At 33.4% G+C, this 21,225-nt stretch overlaps 1 protein-coding gene and 2 long non-coding RNA genes across 10 annotated transcripts; 1 reads left to right on the top strand and 2 right to left on the bottom strand.

Moving 5' to 3' along the window:
- Window positions 1–1,168: 1,168 nt before the first annotated feature.
- LOC147489907 (uncharacterized) lies at window positions 1,169–5,526 on the bottom strand. Of its 5 annotated transcripts, none has more exons than XR_015201474.1 (7): window positions 5,264–5,526; window positions 5,082–5,134; window positions 2,655–2,712; window positions 2,431–2,503; window positions 2,287–2,343; window positions 1,908–1,979; window positions 1,169–1,837 (listed from the first exon to the last, which is right to left on the bottom strand). It is a non-coding gene; the product is annotated as an uncharacterized LOC147489907 (long non-coding RNA). The 5 variants fall into 5 exon arrangements; XR_015201475.1 differs by having other exon boundaries at window positions 1,169–1,834; XR_015201476.1 differs by having other exon boundaries at window positions 2,431–2,493.
- A 3,778-nt stretch (window positions 5,527–9,304) lies between these two features.
- Window positions 9,305–12,953, bottom strand: LOC147489906 (uncharacterized). 4 transcript variants are annotated; one of them, XR_015201650.1, is made up of 7 exons: window positions 12,699–12,953; window positions 12,362–12,416; window positions 10,770–10,889; window positions 10,455–10,532; window positions 10,303–10,353; window positions 9,502–9,613; window positions 9,305–9,383 (listed from the first exon to the last, which is right to left on the bottom strand). It is a non-coding gene; the product is annotated as an uncharacterized LOC147489906 (long non-coding RNA). The 4 variants fall into 4 exon arrangements; XR_015201649.1 differs by having other exon boundaries at window positions 12,362–12,953; XR_015201648.1 differs by lacking the exons at window positions 10,770–10,889; window positions 12,362–12,416; window positions 12,699–12,953 and having other exon boundaries at window positions 10,455–10,730.
- A 3,358-nt stretch (window positions 12,954–16,311) lies between these two features.
- LOC147489905 (uncharacterized) lies at window positions 16,312–17,700 on the top strand. Its single transcript, XM_086574767.1, has 2 exons — window positions 16,312–16,542; window positions 16,969–17,700. Exons 1-2 carry the CDS (start codon window positions 16,312–16,314, stop codon window positions 17,698–17,700), a joined length of 963 nt encoding a protein of 320 aa, XP_086430893.1.
- Window positions 17,701–21,225: the final 3,525 nt, after the last annotated feature.

The raw sequence follows: 21,225 nt of genomic DNA, 5'->3' as shown, positions 1-21,225 counted from the left end.
GTATCATAGAACAGATTGTATCATTTAACACAAATTTCAACGTACAAGAGAATATCATAATTACTCCATAAAATGTTGCACAACAACTTTATAACATTTCAAACTTGTCATGTTACACCAAAAATACACGTACACTTTGATTCATGTCTAAATTATTTTTGAACCCATTCCAAACACTCTTTAAAGACCAAACACATCTTAACAACAAATAAATTCTCCTTTACCAAAATTCTACACTAATTTTATAATTATCACATACGAATATAATAAATAAACTTTTGCAAATATAATCAATAAATTTTTCCATACAACAAGTACAATTAATCCACAATATATCATTTATTCATATGCTTATTTCAAGCCAACCAAAATACTAAATTAATTCTCTATAATTCCAACTTATAATTGTTCTAACCACATTGACAATACATGCTCATTTTTCTTGTTATATACTAGTTAATGCCCGTGCCTTCGGCACGGATTTCATAAAGAGACATCGTCAATAGTGTGTGATATAAAATTGTACATGCATTTATCTAATAGAAAAATAATTCGTTAGAACTACGTATGTGATGCTAGAATTCTTTATTTGTGTGATGTTGGAAAATGAATTATATCACATCAATTTTTAGAATTCATATGTTCTGCATGTATTGATGTTTATTGTTTACTAACACAATGACTCCAGAGTTCACATGGTTGGCTAACCCCTAACCATCATTAGTGGTTTGATCGCCTGAAATTATAATAATGTAACAATGCTCATGACATTACACGCATGCTACTTACAATCATCTAAACAGCTTTGGAAGACAATGTTCAGCTGTATTAAAAAAGAATGCAATAAGAATTCGAAGAAAGCCGAAAAAGGTAGTGGTTGGATTGGTCTTCTTACATTCATATGTAAGTAGTTCAAATAGGTGCATTTGCAAGATGATCGATACTCTCTTAATTTCCAATGCAACTTAATCTGCTAAAAAAAAACTTTTTCACCGTACCAAGCTCAATGGGGTGGACTTAAATAATAATAATAATAATAAACAACAGTTTGTGTGTGTGTGTGTCTGTGGTTTAATTAAGCTAATTTATATATATAACTTAACCTAACAGTCTGATATTAGGCATTAATCATCAAGGAATCTATAAAAGAATATCTGGAATGAGATAATGAGGAAAAAAAATAGCACAGTTGATGTATATATCCAAAGTGTGCCAAGTTGCCAACTTAGTTCCTATCTTATTGCAAATCACTGAAGAACAAAAAACCTGGTCCCGGTTGTATGGAAACAGTGTACAATGAGCTTTCCTGTTGAAACTAAGGGAAACAAATACATCAAAATTCCTTCTACATTACATGCTTAGAGAGCAAAATAAAAGAACTAACAGTATAGACATGAACTTCGAAGCAGAAAGTCGTCTTCTCACAGCCCTTCAGAAAATGAATATGAACTAACAGTATAAAAGAACTAACAGTATAGAGCAATTGAGTCTGATTTGACTCAGTGGCCTTGTCAAGACTTGAAGGCTCGAAAGCTTGATCATCACTTGAGCAAAGTCCCGCTGGAACAGTGGTCCATCTAATGAGTAGGTTTGAACCCAGCTTGCAGTTGCTTCATTGGCCATCAACTGCTGAACAGCATGTAGAATTCCCTTCCCTTCCACCAATCTCTTATAGTAGTGTGTAACAAACCCTGATCATGTTGTCCCCTCATAGTCCATATTCATGCGAGGCTCCTAAGGTAAATCCCCACTGTTATTACATCTCGACCTCATCTAATCACAGTGATATCATTTTTTAGACCTGCTACATTGTAATTCTTCAAGGCATGTTTACCTGCTGAATTGAGATAAAACATTCTCATTTTGGAAAGGCCCGTGAAAAACTAAACAAAAAGTAGTCATCTAACCTTTAGTGTAAAGCCAAAGATGATCTTGCAATTCCAAATGCCAAATGCAAAACCGGAAGAAGGACCTCCGTGCTGAAGTGTGGAAACAACAACCTTTAGAAAAGTTGGCATGTATTCCATCAAGAGGCATTTAATGAAGGGCCAAATTGACCATGATTAAGATGGCATAAGCATACATGTGCGATAGATAGTACTACTCTAATATACTATAGGCACTGAAATAAGAAGTTTATCATAAAATAGGAAGCACAACTTTAAGAGAGTAATCAAAAAGAGCAAAGTAAACCCACAACCAAAAATCCCATGAACAAAAACTGGCAATCACTTCATACAGTTGAACATAAGATATGAAAGCAAGACATATCGTGTCTGAAAATACCTTGGGCTTTGCTTCCCCTTTTGGTAACTTTAAGACCTCCTCCTTCAATGTGTTTTCCTAGAGCAATAATTTATCAGATGCATGTGCTACAACTTACAACCATTCTAATCGTAAAAATTAAATACTGAACAGAATGTTTCTCACCTTCTTTGTCACAAAAAACAGGCTCCTCACCTCTTCCACAGTTCCACTCATAGAAGGATCCAACTGTTTATACCTTAATATCATTAATAAAATCAATATCTGACACTTTATGAACCAATATCTATAACTTACGTTGTTCAAATGGGAAAAAAAAGAAAAAAAGAAAGGAAAAGTATTGACATAAATTATCATAAATAGGAAATTCAGTTCGGTAAGAGAATTACCAACTCAACTCTTCCTTCCTTTAATTTTCCTCTCAATCTCTTTGTTTTATCATGAGAACTGGTTCATTGAAGAAAAATTTTTGATTTAGAAAATGGAATAAAAGAGTTGTAATTGACCTTGAAAATTGATTGGCCGAGAGAATTGGGAAAAAAAAAAAACGTGCGATATCAAAATTAGCAACTTGCTAATCGACGGAGTGATGGATGCAAATATACGATGATTCTTTCTTCTTTTATTTTTATTTTTCTTATTTGGTCATAGGGAATATTGAAAAGAGGAGAGCAACCCTTCATTGGTGAGAGAGAACTAAGGGTTTTGAAGGGAACGGGGGTTTATTTCTCTTTGTCGATTGTGAAGACCAAAAGATTTCTCTTTGTTCGTTTCCATAATGGTTAAGACTGGTAATTAATATCTAATCCACCGCCGGGGAGGAATAACTGCCCTTAATGGCGAAAGTGAGAACCAAGGGTTTGCACTACAAAGGGTTATTAAGACATTTAATTAATTCCTAATACACATGGCATAACCGTGGCCCTCAATTTATACCCCTGAAATCGAATCCCAGCCATGAGTAGTAAGGAAACCCATTAAACACATTGTTGCTTTACAAACAGTAACCATGTCTAACGATAGTAACATTCAAGCATTATGATACCAAATTCAAACCCCAAAGCAAACAAACAATATACGTCATCAGAAGATAACAATAACTAAAGAAGAAACACGAACCATTTAATAACCAATCATGCCATAAGTTGAAACCAATAATCCTGAAGGTTTAAACATGACTATTGAAAGTCTTGAACAATTAAAAATAATTTTGATCAGAACAAAGGGCATACATATCCACAAAAGAGAAAGAAACACGCATACCAAGTAGTGGGTATATTTCTTGTGATAAAGATCCCCGAGAACAATGATTTAAGTAAGCAATACTAACATCAAATTGTAAAAGCAATCGGGAAAGACACTTTCGAGAAAACAAAATAGAAAATATATTTTAAAATGGAACTAATCACACAATTTAAAATAATAAATAATGGAAATAATTACCTGTTATATAAAAGTTCCACTCCAAAATGGCAATCAAACGGAAACCATGAATCCAATACATTAAAGCGAAAAAATGATGCAATTGGAAATGCATCGAGTTTGAAAAATGGTTTGATTTCGGTGTTTGGACAGATCTCCTTGAGCCAAGCCTAAAAAAGTAAGAGAGAAGAGAGAAGAAAAAAAAGAATTTGATTGTAGAGGAACCCTTCGGGATATGTGAGTTAAGAGGGAAAAGGAGTAAAACCGATATTTTGAGAGGAAGAGGAACCGTGGGGGGTGGTGGAGAGAGAGAACAAAAGGAGAAACTAAGGCATTTCTCTTGTTAAAGTTTTCAAATTCCCAAACCCTTGATTTAACCGTGTCGACCCTTGATTTATCAACGCAAAAAAGCGAAGGGTTTTTTTTATTTAACTTCACAATTAAGATGGTAGCGGGGAGGCGTAAAGTGGAGAATTGAGAGGGAGACGGAAGTTTGGAGAAACGAAGGGTTTTTTTTCGTTTAATTCTACAATTAAAACTCTAATTAATTCCCAATCCACGGGGCAAAGATGGTGACCCTCGATTTATCCCCCTCAAAATGAATCCCAGCCCTTGAGTCGAAAACCGAGCTGTTTTGTTAAGTTGATATATCACTCTCAAAATGCACTCCTAGTCTTAAATCCACGGATGTCTTTATGGTTTTGATTTGCATGCAAATATGCAATTCATCTCTTCAAGAACTGGCAAAGATGGGCTAGACCACGACAAAGACACTGCTAGCAATTCTAAACTATGTGATTAGCAATTCAACATAGATTATTATGACAAAAGAAGAAGTCATTGGGACCAAAATATTTAGCAATTACTATGACTAAAATTACAATTACTATGGCGAAGTTTTGATACAACTTAAAGAAGCGACAATTAAAAACTTTATACAGTGATATGCATGTCCAAAATTGAAAGTCTCACTAAATCCATAGAAATTCAAAAGAAAAGTTCCTGATGTTGCCATCAAATAAATTTGTCAAGACATTGAATCAACACATTTATTAACATATTACTTTGAAGTACATCTATCACATAAAGCTTCCGGGCTTGCAGTTTTCATCTTATAAGTTGAACATCCATGTCATACTCTATCTATATCAGTTTGAAATAAAAAAAAAAATGAGATGGGAGCAAGATGAGATGGCTCTGCATTTGACCTTGCACCCTATGCATTAATTGGAAGTGTAAATTGGCACTGGTGATCCAATCAAATCTACCCAAATTGCTTATCTTGCTACTCCCATGATGCAATGCTCGCAATAAGAAAAGAAAAAAACAGCCGAGGAAAAGAAATATTGGAACAACCAAATCCAATAAATTTCAAAGTAAATGAGGAGACATACCCATTAAAAGAAATGCATATCACTTGTGCTCTAGACGGTGATCACTACAACTACTGTTGAATGGGACAAAACAATTCCATCAGCTTATAACTATAAAAGGCTCATGACATGTAGAAGCTAATGAAAGAAGATATATGTGGTAATAAAACAAATCAGAAGATTTGAACAAAAAATAACTTTACCTTGCTATATGGCCTCTGAATGATATCAAGCAGAATACCAACATATGTTCGAGAAGACTGATGCATCCGAGGGAAATTTTACAGGCTTTACAACCAAACCTTCTACTGAAATATCTACAATTCATTACTAAACTCATTTCAATAACTTCCATTAAGTGTACTTCTTGATTTGAGTCGGTAAAAGCTTGGTTCGTCCTCTTGACCTCTGGCGCCACTGGTTTGAGTTGGTCAAACTACCAACCATAAAATGAGAGAAAAAATGAAAACGCATACTTTTAAAAAAAAAAAAAAAAAACTCCATTAAGTGGGCAGGAACATGTCTACCAAAGAACCAATATATATACCTAATAAAGCATGGAGTCGTAAACTACCACTAAAATTACAAAGCTCGAGGAAAAAAAAAAAGCAAGAACCCATCACTTCTAACGTGCTATTCTTCCTACTATTCCACCTTACTCTTCATACAATGCTTACCCAAAGAAGAGATTTAACCGACAACGTGAACCCAAATCCGAGATATCGATAAATTAGTAGTAATTTCAATTCATTATGCTTTTTTGGGTTATCTTTGTAAGTATGACATCACCATAAAGAACACCACCTCAGACTTTTCAATTTTGCTTTGTTCTTGTTTTGGTTTTGATATAAATAAGAAGAAAGCTCGCTGCATTGAGAACTGGATTGAATTGCATCAAATAGTCAAACAACATGATTTAATTCCAATAGAAAAATAGGCGTACTTAGTTTGTTGCTTCATTCAATTTCAACTATCTGAAGTTTAATATAATTCACAAATTATCCATTAAGCCCGAGTCTAGTGACAACTAACAACATTTTGAAGTAAAAAAAAATTCTAAAGCATAAAATAATTAGAATTTTGTGTAACTAAATCAACAAATTAAGATGTCTTATCCATTGTCACCAAGTGCGCATGCGGGTTTAAAAGCGGTTTTTAAAAGCGGTAAAAGCGGGTTTAAAAGCGTTATATCGTATATAATCATTAAAAAAAAAAATAATATAATAGATAAAGAGTTTGATTTTCTATAAAAGTGGAAAAAAAAAAAGCATTACACATAAAATAAAAATAATAATAATACAAATGAAAGAAAATTCAAATACATGAAAATATCAAATTATCATTACTCATCCAAATACTATAAGTTTTTTAGATTGTGTATTGCCAAAACACTACTCAAAATAAGATACTACTAATTACCAACCATAATGGCATAATTAAGTACTACAAATAAGTTAATAACTTTAAAATTTTCAATTAATTATTAATAGTCCAAAGCAAAATAGAACGGTCTCAATAAATCAATCTAACGCCCACTCTTCAAAAAGGTAAACTCCAAAACCCTTTTTCTTTTCTAGCATTTAAAAAAAAAAAAAAAAAAAAAAAAAAAAAAAAAAAAGAACAAAATCTCGGGTTTTAAACGTTTTTTAAGAAAAGCGGGTTTAAAAAGCGTGTTTTTGAAAAATCTTTTAAACTGGAACCGTTAATATCTTTTTAAACAAAAAAAGCGCCCAATGGTCTTATCCGAATACTTCAAACCCCTAAGAAAGGAAGTAACTAACCAAACATCCATTTAGATATTGTACATTTATCATCACTACAACAATTCTATTATAGATTGATTGTTTATGCTCTTATGTTGCAAGTTGTACAATAAAATATTGAAATATGATACCTCTATGAGTTTGTTGTGATTCGAAATCAGCCACTAATTTTGTCGACAATGCAATTCTGAATCAACCACTCCGACTCTTTGAATCATGAAATGAAGCTATAGACAATTGTAGAAGCGAAAGAGTATCAAAGCAAGAATGCAAATTGAGTATACTCTGAGACAAAATCACGGTTGTATAAGAAACTAAAAATTAGTGTTTTCTATATTGATATAAAGTTGAATCGCTGAATAAATATAATTCAAAGTAGTTTAACCGAATCTGGTCCAAATATGTTATTTCTATTGTTTCGAGCTATAGACAATTGTAGAAGCGAAGAATATCAAAGCAAGAATGCAAATTGAGTATACTACTGAGACAAAATCATAGTTGTATAAGAAACTAAAAATTAGTTTTGTCCATATTGATATAAAGTTGAATCGCGAATAATTATAATTAAAAGTAGTTTTACCAAATTTGGTTCAAATATGTTATTTCTATTGTTTATACGACAAAACGAAACAATTTTGAACAGTTCAACCATAAAACTCAAATCAATTATATCGAAGGATAGACTTAATTGACCAAAGTCACCAACAATATAAGATCAGGCCTCATAGTCATAATTAAAATCCAATGATTGCCCAGGAAGAGAAATTGAGAAATGAGACCTAGATACGTGTAAGATATTTCAACAGTTAACTGTGGCCTTTTCTGGGTGGTCTTTTGGCTGGTTTTAAAATTCGACATCTAACGCCTTCACTTTTGAGTTCTCCGTGTGTGACTTAATTGGCGTGAACCTTAATACCACTTTACATTATCAGCCCTCTAAACTAATAATAAAAAGGAAGCTTATATAAGATAAAAATTAAAAAGGATACTTGTATTAATAGCAAATAGGTTATGTGTTACATAGTGTTAAAAATATATATCAAGTTCCAAGGAGAATTAAAAGGAAGCTTTGTTAGACTTCACTCTTTTATATTTAGTTCAAAAATCTAAAATGAGTGAGTCCATCTTCCCACCATTGTGCAGTTCCTTTGGCCATGGCTTTGATGCATAAGCCCTCCCTCTTCAAGTAAGGCTAAGGAGTGCATGAGCTAATGTAGTAGTAGCATACGCATAATACTCAAATATAAGTCCATATTTGGCATGAGTAAACGAACCGAAAACAACATATCAAAATTTCTAATATAATAAAGAGTTCATGATAGGGTGGGCAGTAAAAAATCTTCGAGCAATTTGAATAATATCATATCATTAACAGGAAGATAAGATATTAATTAATGAGTGGGTGGGGGCTGCTTATCCTACAATTATTCGAAAAAGAAAGAAAAATAAAACATGAAAACTGCCTACACGAAAATGTGAAAGGAATAATATTAAGATCAAACTATAAAGTCATACCTAAAGGCACAATCACATACCTGTAGAAGGCTACGGACTTTCTGTACTAACCGTTGAATCTTGATTAAAATACTATGATCTCCTTATATTGCGCAAATGCATTTATACAATACCCATGGCAGAAATGGCTCCCTATGATTATGGATTGTAAATCAGTGCATGATAAAAACAGGTAGTATTGAAGTTATGAACACGTGTTTCTACACTCGCAAATATCAAATAATATCAACAACATCATAATTGTCCCTAGAGGAAGAATATTATCACATTTCTTTTAAAAAAAAACTATTCAGAGATAGTTGTATGGTTCCGACATGTTCAGGTTGACCAATACCATAATACTAAAATTTTTAATTAAAAGGGAAAAAAAATTCAGCAGACTATCTATAGTGATGATACAAACTTTACCACCTCTCCTTGATGAGAGTTGCGGTCTGCCATTACCATAACCTAATTCTTCATCTCAATAAAATTAAAGCTAAAATTTTGATAGTAAAATATTTGGTGGTTCTCGATCTATGATCTGTTAAAAATGTCCGATAGAAGGGACATGAAGAAAAATGACAAAAAAAAATCTACAATATTAATCATCGCCATGTATACCTAATTAGAATAGATAATACCGTCCAATATGAAGATAAATATTAGCAGAGAATATTTACCCATTAAAACATCACATAACTATACAATAGCATTTAACAAAAATAAGCAATGAATATGATTGCTTTCTCAACAATGGGAGCATATTTGAACACCTTCACACAAAAAGAAGGAGAACACAAATTATATCCACAAAAAGCATTAGACATTTCATACGGGCGTTTTCAATTTATTCAAGAATTCTTGCAACAAAAGATTTGTCATCCACGAGTTCAATGAAGAATAGCTTAATCAGTTATTCAATATAGATTTGATTGTGGTGTGGACTTTCAGGTGAAAACAAAACACATAAGAGGAGATTACTTACTTGTGAGAATACCTTCCAGCGATGGATTGAGATGAATTGCAAAAGAGAGAGGTGAGATTTGATTTAAAGAGATACTACCTGAGAAAAATAATGACTTCAGGGTTCAGGCTTTAAGACGAATTTCAATGAGGAGATTGTGAAAGGAATAATATTAAGATCAAACTATAAAGTCATACCTAAAGGCACAATTGCATACCTGTAGAAGGCTACGGACTTTCTGTACTAACCGTTGAATCTTGATTAAAATACTATGATCTCCTTATATTGCGCAAATGCATTTATACAATACCCATGGCAGAAACTGCTCCCTATGATTATGGATTGTAAATCGATTACCGCGATAAAAATAGGTAGTACTGAAGTTATGAACACGTGTTTCTACACTCGCAAATATCAAATAATATCAACAACATCATATTGTCCCTAGAGGAAGAATATTATCACATTTCTTTAAAAAAAAACTATTCAGCAGATAGTGTATGGTTCCGACATGTTCAGTTGACCAATACCATAATACTAAAATTTTAATTAAAAGGAAAAAAAAAAATTCAGCAGACTACCTATAGTGATGATACAAACTTTACCACCTCTCCTTCAGTAGAGTTGCCAGTCTGCCATTACCATAACCTAATTCTTCCTCTCAATAAAATTAAAGCTAAAATTTTGATAGTAAAATATTTGACTGGTTCTCGATCTATGATCTATTAAAATGTCCGATAGAAGGGACATGAAGAAAAATGACAAAAAAAAATCTACAATATTAATCATCGCCATATATACCTAATTAGAATAGATAATACCGTCCAATATGAAGATAAATATTAAGAGAGAATATTTACCCATTAAAACATCACATAACTATACAATAGCATTTAACAAAAATAAGCAATGAATATGATTGCTTTCTCAACAAGATGGGAGCATATTTGAACACCTTCACACAAAAAGAAGGGAGAACACAAATTATATCCACAAAAAAGCATTAGACATTTCATACCTGGACGTTTTCAATTTATTCAAGAATTCTTGCAACAAAAGATTTGTCATCCTGAGTTCAATGAAGAATAGCTTAATCAGTAATTCAATATAGATTTGATTGTGGTGTGGACTTTCAGGTGAAAACAAAACACATAAGAGGAGATTACTTACTTGTGAGAATACCTTCCAGCGATGGATTGAGATGAATTGCAAAAGAGAGAGGTGAGATTTGATTTAAAGAGATACTACCTGAGAAAAATAATGACTTCAGGGTTCAGGCTTTGAGACGAATTTCAATGAGGAGATTGTAGAATACAACCTATTTCCAAAAATAAATCAATTGCAGATTGAATAGAGAATTTGATGAGAACAAAAAGCGAATGAAAGAAAGACACTTCCAATTTTCTGTCATTCTTAGTTCAGTATCCAATAAAACAATGAAAGTAAACGGACAATTAAGAGCACGACAGCAGAGAGAGAAATTACCTGCCTGAAAGAGGAGGGCTTCACAACTGAAATTATTTGTCATTACACATTATCGATCACCTTGAACACATTATCTTAAACAAAGTGTTTCTCCAACTTCAAACATATATTTTGATCAGCCTATAAAACTATACCGGGTAAATATGGCAAGCTAATTAACAAATCTTTTAGTGATCAGAACATAGGAAGCCGACATTGCAAATCGAAGCAAACAAACAAATCTGGTATTTAACAAATGCGTGTACATTCTGTTATAAGCACAGCTAAGCAAATGGTTTTAATTATTTAACAAATATCTTGCGTTATCGGGTGTGCGTTAGTGAGAGAAGAACTTGCAGACATAGAGTAGGTATTGAAAACACGCGAAATAGTATAAAGACAACAAAATGGTCGACGCACATTGTCCACGCAACTAAAAATGGTCTGTGTGAGCCAGATTTTGTAAGCGAACCAAAATTTCAGCTCAAAACCAATTAATAAGAAAAATAGTTGACTATTTCAGGGCGTGATGTGTTAGGCACCGATAACCACATATAAACATCGGGCTAAAATAAGAAAAACGCGTGCCAACCAGAAATATTAAGAAGATATACACATTTCAATATCTCGAACAACAAACTCGATGGCATAAGAATTATGACATACCGAGGAGATATCCAAGTAAGCCTCGGGTAGAATGGGGTCATCGACTTCTTTGGAGTTTCGGGCTTAGGCTATCGATCACTTGTTGATATGCATGGTATCTATGTAGGGAATCTTTTGGGCAGTAAAGGGAACTTCACGTGGATCATATTTGGCTTCAATGACTTGTAAATATCGACTTGCTTATTCATAGATTGATTACTGTTAGTTGGTTAAGTTAAATTATGAGGGGAAAAAAGAGAAAGGAATGGATTCATAAGTGAATAAGTTTTGATGGATTGCAGGAAGCTAGGAAAGTTGCGGCCGAAGGTACTACTTTTCGTGTGCCCTAGAAGTGTCCTTGGAAAAGAAGAATTTAACACTGGACACTTCTAATATGATGTAACCTTAGCTATTGTACTGACAACACACATTTGGGCCCCGAACTTGCTCAAGTATCTCTCGATAATCTTGAAGATGAACTAACGAAAAATGCAATTTAGTTAGTGAGTGAGAGAGATGATGCAAACAATTGGATTACTCTGCAAGAAGTTGCAAGAGAAAGAATTGGAGTTGGAGCATTCGAACTATAAGAAAAGAAATGGTTCAGAGAATGTATAAGCGGCCGGTGACAATGGAAGTGGATCCGTGCTTCTCGGAAAAAAATTACAACCAGGCAGTAGTGAGTGTCCAGAGTTATAACCTCAAGGGAGTCATTACAATTTACACCCAGAGCGGACCAACCGAAAGGGTTGTGGAGGTAGTGAGGTTGAATATGCAGCTTCCTCTCACATTGACCAAAATAAGTGCCCTATTCAGGATTCCACGTAAGTTACACCCACCAGAAAATAAAACTGAAAGTGTTCGGGTGTATCATTCTTTTTTGATAGTTTGAATATTTTATCGAATACACCCTTTATTATCTCTTTCCATCGTTAGAAACCACACCCACGTAATAAATTATGACATACCTGATCCATTAAAAAATCACCCAAGCATGTCCAATGATAAAGGTGTTTTCAAAACCTGCATGAAAGAATTCTTTAAAACCTGCATTAAAGAATTTAGAAATTTGCAGAGAGATCTATTGCAAGGGCTGGTCCTTTTTTGCAGAATTTAGAATTTAGAAAAACCTCTAAATTTGCAGAGAAATTTAGAAAATGGAAGAAGAAGACGAAATGACTGGTCCTTTTTTGCGCTCCAAGTCCGACCAGAGGTTGCTAGCCATGGTCATCTTCGGCATCAATTTGACGTGATCCAAGAAACAAAAAAAATTACACGAAATAATAGAGGAGATAAGAACAGTACCTGAGTGGAATACAGAGAGTGAAGTACTAACGGTGATTCGAGAAAGATAGAGGGCTGAAGGAGAGGAAGAGCGGGATACGAAGGGTTTTGAGACTTGATATAATTATGCCTAATTAATAAGGGAACTTTTCAATTATATAATTGGTGCTAATTTCTAATCTTGCGCACACTCACTATACCGCGTCCTGACCTTTGATTTATCCACCCTTGGATGGAATCCCAGCCGCGAGTCAGGAAAGCGAGCTGTTTTGTTAAGTTGATATTATACGTCATTAGTAAGAACAAGTTATGATGATAAATATCATGCAAATATAATTAAATTAAAATAGTGATATATACTACCATCTTCTCACATTTATTGTACATACGTACACCAAAGTTTAATACTAATTGATTTCTTAAAATCAAACTGCTAAATATACATATCTTCAACTTAATAATTGAACACAATCTAAAATCGACAATCAAAATACTTAAAATAAATAATCAAGTGAGGTCTACTCACATGTTGTTATTGGTGAAAGAATAACCAGAGAAAAAGAAAGCCGCTCAACGTAAAAATCCAATGAAATATCACCAAGCAATAAAAAAAAACTATTACCTGTAGAATCCAATAAGAAAACCCCAAATAACGAAAATCTCCACGAAAACACCAAGTCTAGAAACTCATATATATTCTTATTTCTTTTTTATTTAGTCTTCTTCTTTTGTTTTCTTTATTTTCACTATTACATTTTAAGATCTAGAAATAAAATTCAAAGAACGAACTATATAGAAATAAATTTTCTAAACCTATTTAAACTAGCAAACCTCCCAATCACTTTTCCTTGAATGGTGCAACTTTCCTTTTAACAAGTTCTCTACTATTTCTTTCTTTCTCTAATATAAGTTATTTTCATTTTATTTTTACAAAGTCTCTTCATATTTCCTTATTAATCAAATCACTATACATTAAAAAAAAAAAAAAAAAAAAAAAAAAAAAAAAAAAAAAAAAACTTTCCTATTAAGCCTTTTTCAAACTAACAAACTATTTTATCTCATTTTCAAAAAATCAAAACATACATATTTTGTTCTAATTTTATTTTTCAATAATATATGTAATAAAAAAAATGATTTTGAGCATTAATTAAAATAGGGATGTTACAATTATACACATCACAAAAGAATCTCGTCCCGAGATTCGGAAGTAAGGTAACAAATAACATTGGTTATTATTAACTTAAAACGTACTCAAGAATGTACAAAGATCAAAATTAAGCAAACTAACATTGATATAATTATTTTTGAAGAACTCCAAAATATATGTCCTCATGTCGTAACAAAATCTATTATAATTTAACCGTTTACACCAAAACAAGTTCTTACTCTCAATTAGCCAAAGATACATAAATCATTTTTCGTTAGCATGTATTTTTTTTTTACCATGTAACCAATAATATGCACAATAATGTACTTCTTTTTATTTAACTACTAAATAATTAACGTGTAGTAAGTTTATCCCTACATAAAACATTAGCGAGCTTTTTATTATTATGCACAAAAGAAAATTAGTGTCTTAAGACACTTCAAATATTGCAAAATGTCACTCATGTCATTGAAACTACAAAAATGTATGACATATTAATTTAACGTAATCCCATATGATATGAGTCATATCGGAAAGAAAATATCTAATTAAAAAATAGAAACAATAATATTAATCAAGAATATTCACTACTCTAAATATCAATGTATCATCATTAAGAACACATCAATTATAAATATTCTACAACATGATATCTTTTTTCCCTTGAATTCATAATATCAACAAAACGCATTAAAATATTCCTTTCTAACTTTACAACATTTTCTTATCATGAATATATTAAAATTCTTTTTCTTTTACAAGTAAAAATTTGAACTTATCGATATTATAAATCTATTACGTGAGAATCAATTTTGATTTTTTTTCCTCTTATTTTCTTAATAAACAAACAAATCAAATTTATCTTATTATCACGGATGAAAATTTAAACAACAGATGTACCACGTATTTCATAAGAAAATTTAAACAACAAAATACATAATTTGTAGTTTCAATCATGACTACTAATTATGATAAACCACGGGACTAAAAGTATAAGAAAATTTCAGCAAACCAACACATTTTAAACAAACAAGATTCAAATTAATTAGTTGACAAAAGTTATAGAGAACGGATGAAATACTCTAGTTGCTTCAAAAGAAAAAGAAAAATAAAAGGGTTTTTTAAATAAACCCCCCCAAAGTTTGGTACACTTTGTAATGAATCCCCCATGATTTGGCAACTCACACATACCTATTCTGTCCCAGTTCTATTTCTCTAACATCTATATTTTCATTATTGACAACTCTACCATTTCAGTTGCATTTATTTTGGGCTACCACGTGTAAACTTATCAAACAAAAATTTGGAGAAACAGGATCAAAACCATTACAAGATATATATTAGTCTTAAGAGTTACAAAATTTATTGGCAATAATCGCCAATTTAACACAAAATTAATTCAGGGAGACGTACAAGGTAATGTTGACTGTTTGACACACAATGAAACAAATGAGCCAAGGATATTGAGAAATACATAAGCTCCAAGAATAGCTTTCAATCGTCACCTACCATATGGATGATACCTTCCCCTGGCAGCAAAACCACTCCCACATTATTCTGTTGTTATTGTTGTTGTGGCGGTGGTGGTGGTGGTCTTGAATTGGTCTTGGGCATGTTGGTTGCTATGGTAGTGGCAACCACATTATGCATCTGGTTAATGTTGGTTTGATTCCCCAAATTGTTGCTAGTATTTTGCTGTAGATTACCAGTCTTTGGTTCAGGGGCAGACCCAGGAGAGGGCTGCACCAGGCTTAAGCCTGGGGTCTGTTCCGTTAAAAAAAAATAGTATGCATCACTGATCGCTCTAAACTTAAAAGACCATTAGCCCAAAGAACAAAAAAAAACCAAATGTGATTCTTTCTCTCTACCGACTCTACGACTACGAAGTATGAACCCCGCTCTCTCTCTTTCTTCAGTCTCTAGAATCTTGATTATTCTATTATGCTATTCATATCTATGATTCTCAGATATTAATTATAAGGCTCAAGCTTTTACACATTGACTCGTTCAAACTTCGAAGGTATGTTCAGCTTATTATTATTATTATTACAATATATATCGTAGGAATTTTGAATGTTGTTGTTACTCTTACAATTATCTTACTGGTCAAAAGATTATTGGATCAACGAGCAACTAACCTTTCTGAGTCTGCTCCTGGAACTATTCGTGGTGACTTTACTATCGAGATTGGCTCATTGGCAAGTAATTAGATTTGTTGTTCATTTGTTACATTGGTTTAGTTGTTATTTTTGATAGATTTCAGTTGCATGAGTTGGTTTGATTATAGTATAATCTTGTTATGGTTGTTTGAATTAGAATTAGGTGAATAAGATATTTAATGAATTGCAAAACCATTTCTGCCTCTCCCATGGGTATTGGGTAGGATCTTTTTGTGCAAGTGTATTGAAACCATGTAGTTCTCATTTAGGCTTCTCATCAAACAATTATAGATAAATGTGTGATTTTTTTTTTTTTTTTAGATGTTCAATGTCGAAAGGGGTGCGAAAGATAGATTCTTTTTATAAACCAAAAGAAATAGCCGACACATCTAATGTTGCTAGTACTATTGAAAAGGATGATCAAGGCCGTTCAAAGTTCCAAAGAGTTGAACCCATTGAACAAGTTCGTCCCAACTCTCAAGGGATTGAACCTATTGAACAAGTTTGTCGCAACTGTCAAGGGATTGAATCTAGTCAAACCGGTGTTACTAGTTCTTTGGTACGTGACTCGGGGTTACGCCGTCAAATAAGTGAATATCCTATTAATCAGGGTGACGAGATCCGATGAGCTTATGTCACATTGGGGGGACTTCATTCTAGACTCGACGAATATCCACCCACCATTGATGGAAAACAAAACTGATATTTTAATAGTTAATGGTTTGACGATTTTCCTTGGCTAGAATTTTCTGAAGAAAAAGATAGTGTTTTCTGTTTTCCTTGCTTTGTCTTTAGTTCTAGACGTTCTAATTTTGTTATTAATGGCTTTCAAAGTTGGAAGAGAGTTTATTGTGGAGTTAAATGTTCATTTTTGCAACATGTTGGAAGCCTTTGTTCCGCTCATATGTCAGTTATAGCTGCTTGTGAGGATCTAGTGAATTCATCTCGGCACATTGGTAATATTTTAAATGCCCAATACAAATAGGAGGTAGTGAAGAATAGGTTTATGTTGAAAACTATTTTACGGATTCTTCGATGGCTTGTATTACAAGGTTGTGCACTTAGAGGACATGATGAATCAATCAAGTTAAGTAATCGTAGAAATTTTCTTGAATTTATTGAGTTCTTAGCTGAATTGGATCCTAATATTGATCGTGTTTTAGATAATGCTTCCGAAAAATCCACATATACTTCTCCAAATATTCAAAAAGAGCTTTTGAATATTATTAGTGATCATGTGAGGGGTAAGATTCGCGAGGAAGTTAGAGATGCTAAGTTTTGTATTCTTGTTGGTGAATCACAAGATATTTCAAATAAAAAACAAATGGCTCTTGTATTAAGATTTGTCGACTATGATGGTTTTGTACGTGAACGGTTTATAAATGTTGTCTGCGTTGATGCCACTTGTTCACAAACCCTCAAAAATGAAATATGTGATATTCTTGTTCGGAACAATCTCTTTGTTGATGATATGAGGGGTCAAGGGTATGATGGTGCTAGCAACATGCGGGGTGCTTGGAATGGATTGCAAGATTTATTTATTAGGGAGTGCTCTAATGCGTATTACATGCATTGTTTCTCTCATCGTTTACAATTAGCATTGGTTGCAGCTGCTAAAGATGCATCAGATATTTGGTTGTTTTTTTTGAAGTTGGGCACAATTGTCAATTATTTTAAGGTTTCTCCTAAGCGCCAAGCTGAGTTACTAATTGTTTAAGTCGAAGAAATTCAAAAATTGATTGATTATGGTGAACTAGAGACAGGAAGGGGGGAGAATCAGATTACGACATTGCAGAGAGCTCGGTTTACATACTCGTTGGAGCTCCCATTTTCTATATGTAAATAGTTTGATAGTTTCATTTAGTGAACTTTCTCGTGTTCTTGAGAACAACACAAAAAACAGATCAACTAATTCTAACCGGGGGGAAGCTAAAGGTGCTCTTATTGCACTTAGATCGCTTGAGTTTGTTTTCATGTTACATTTGCTACATAAGACTATGGGAATCACTGACATACTTTGCAAAGCTCTGTAAGATCAATCTCAAGGCATTATTAATGCTATGTATCTAGTCTCTACCATAAAAGTGCTCCTTCAAAACCTGAGAGACAATGGTTGCAGCACTTTTTTTTTATGAAGTTGACTTATTTTGCAAGAAAAGTAACATTGATATGCTTGATATGGATGCACGTTATACGATGGGCACGGGTCGTTCTGGTCAGCAACATGATTGCATAACGTTTGAGTATCGGTATCGCGTTGATATATAAAACAATGTCATAGATTTTCAGTTAATTGAGTTGAAAAGTAAATTCACCAAGGAAACAATAGAGCTTTTTACTCTTAGCTTTGCTTTGACACCTAAAGATGCTTTCAGATCATTTAGGATTGATGATATTTACAGTCTTGCTGAGAGATTTTACTTTTGAGATTTCAGTGATCAAGAGTTACTTATATTGAGAACTCAACTACAGCACTATGAGATTGATGTTTGTCGTAATTCGGTTTTCCATAATATGTTCCACGATGTCTGAGATGTGTAGAAGATTAGTTGAAACTAGAAAGTCGAAGTCCTAGCACTTGATTGATAGATTGGTTTGTCTTGTACTTACTTTTCCCATATCTACAGCAACTACAGAAAGGGCATTTTCAGCCATGAAACTTATCAAAACACAACTTCGAAACAAGTTGGAGGATGAGTTTCTTGCAGATTCAATGGCCATCTATATTGAAAGAGATTTTGGTAATGATATTGATCTAGATTTGGTAATAGATGATTTTGACTCCTGCAAGACCCGCAAAATACCGTTTAAGTAGTTTTGCTTTTTAAATAGATTTGTAGTCGAACTTGATTAGATATTTTGATGAATTAGTATATATATTTGGCTACTTGTGAATTCTGGTGTTTCATTTGTTTCTTTGGAATGTGTATTATTATTTTTTGTCTGAGACTCTGGTTATCGTTGTTTAGCCTGGAGAGAGTTGAAATATTGGGTCCGCCCCTGCTTCGGTTGCTGATTGCTCGCCATCATAATCGAATGAATAGACATATTCCTATTACTTGTAATAATAGCATACTTACTTTGTTCTTGAACCATTTCGAAAGCTAAATGCCCAACACGCCTCTACCACCAACACCATTGCCATAAGAACCGGTTCCACCGACACCGCCACCATCGTAAGAACTGCCACCACCGACACCACAACCACCGTAAGAACTGCCTCCACTAATACCACCACCACCATAAGCAGCAACACCTTCACCACCATAACCACCACCATAGCCCCCGTCACCGTATGATCCACCATAGCCCCGGAGGATTAGTATGAGCCAGCGCCACCATAGCCCGAGATGAATTCGTTGATTCCGTCAAAAACTTAATCATCTTCTCCACACCTACCTAAACAGTTGGAATCCTCCACCTTTGATCTCAAGATCCGGCCAACCAATGGTTGAGATCGTCTTCACCATCTATCCCAAGTTCATCATCAACCCATTGATATTAAATCTTACATCTTAAGGAGTTGAGGGTGATGAAATCATCTTCAATGCTCCTTTTTTGTTTTCTTCTAGGTCTTTGGAACTTCATTATTATAGATTTCATGGTGGATTGGTGGTGCCTCCATCTACAAGCCACCATTGTTGCCTCCACTTTAGCTTTTAACTTAACAGATAGAATGATGTCATATCCATCAAATCCAAAGGCCCATATTATTCACATAATTTATTAAATGATATTTAAGGCCTTGCAAATTCCGATACAGTGGTTGGAATTCTGTTCGGAATTTTGGTTTTTTGAGTTGTTGGAATTCCGTTGATTCTGAAATCGTGAACTATGGTTACATACTACTATTCATGATAGTATGGGGGGTTTGACTCTGCAAACAAAATAAATGCAACTGAAAGGGTAGAGTTGTCAATAATGAAATATGGATGTTAAAGAAATAGAATCGGAACATAGTGGGTAGTTATGTGTACGTGAGTTGCCAAATCATGGGGGTTTCATTACAAAGTGTACCAAACTTTCGGGGGTTTTATCTAAAAAACCCAAAATAAAAAGTTAGAACTCTAAAAATAGTATCAAAGGAGTCAAAAGCCAAAATAAAAGGGGTAAGGATGGAAACAAAGTGTAGAAGCAAAGTAAGAACAAGACTTTATCTAGTTACATAGTTTGAAGACCCTATTTTCTCAGACTTGTCTATTTTGTTTATCCATTCCATTTATTCTTAAACCATCACCCAAGCCATACATAACACCTAATAAAGGTTTCTAGCTCAATTAGGAATAGGTTGGTGTGATAGTAAGTGGTAGTTGTGTTTAATCGACCTCGACTCCCTTGGATGTCATTGAGATTGAGAGGAAAAATGTACCCACTATACACTGGAGTGAGCGAAATTTGAGTGGAAAATTCAGAGTGATTTGTGTCTTGACACATTATTTGTGAGAACGAACCTACTTAAGGACGATATTCCAAAAGTTTCAGAAACGAGCCTACCAATGCATTTTATAGTATAGTTCATTGCATATATGTTTATTTATTTTTTTGATGATTTGAATATTATGTATGTATTAATTTAGGGTTTAAAATGAGTATTATTTATTCCTTGCTAGTGAGATGTATAGATACTAGAGATTAAATTAAGGAGATATTACTTTTATTTCTTAGTCGTTATAGTATAGATGAAGTTTGTGAGTATCTTCTCTGAAAACTCTCAAGAGACTAAACTCGTCCACTAGGGTAACCTAGGGGTTTAAAAGGCTTGTTACACATGCTAAGTGTAATCGTGATTCCTACGAAAATAAGTTAGGATTTTTATTTTTGTTATTAGTTTAGAGTTAGTTTGCTCAAGGACTAACAAAATGTAAATTTGGAGGTATTTGATAAGCACATAAATGCTACATATTTATGACCCTATTCATATTATATTGTCTAGTTATTTGACATAAATTCCTTTGATTAGTCTGTTTAACTAGTTTTACAAGAATCGACGTGACCGATGAAAAAGGCTGAGAACTGAGGTTTTAAAAGGATTGTAAAATTCTCATGGGTTGATTACAGGAAGAATGCTCGATACGAGTATGGAAATAATATGTTAAGGATCTCCTGAAGAATTGCTCAAAGTTTCAAGTTCTGAAGTCAAAGTCAGAGCGTGCCCGCACTCTAATCTGCTTATTCGAGAGCGCGACCTACGCCCTATGCTAAATTCACAGAATTATAGTGTTTTCCATAACACTTCGCAGCT

The sequence above is a fragment of the Coptis chinensis genome, chromosome 7 (assembly GCF_015680905.1).
Source record: "Coptis chinensis isolate HL-2020 chromosome 7, ASM1568090v1, whole genome shotgun sequence".
Lineage (NCBI taxonomy): Eukaryota > Viridiplantae > Streptophyta > Magnoliopsida > Ranunculales > Ranunculaceae > Coptis > Coptis chinensis.
Note: the sequence above shows the minus strand (reverse complement) of the source record. Positions and strands in the feature narration are given on the sequence as shown.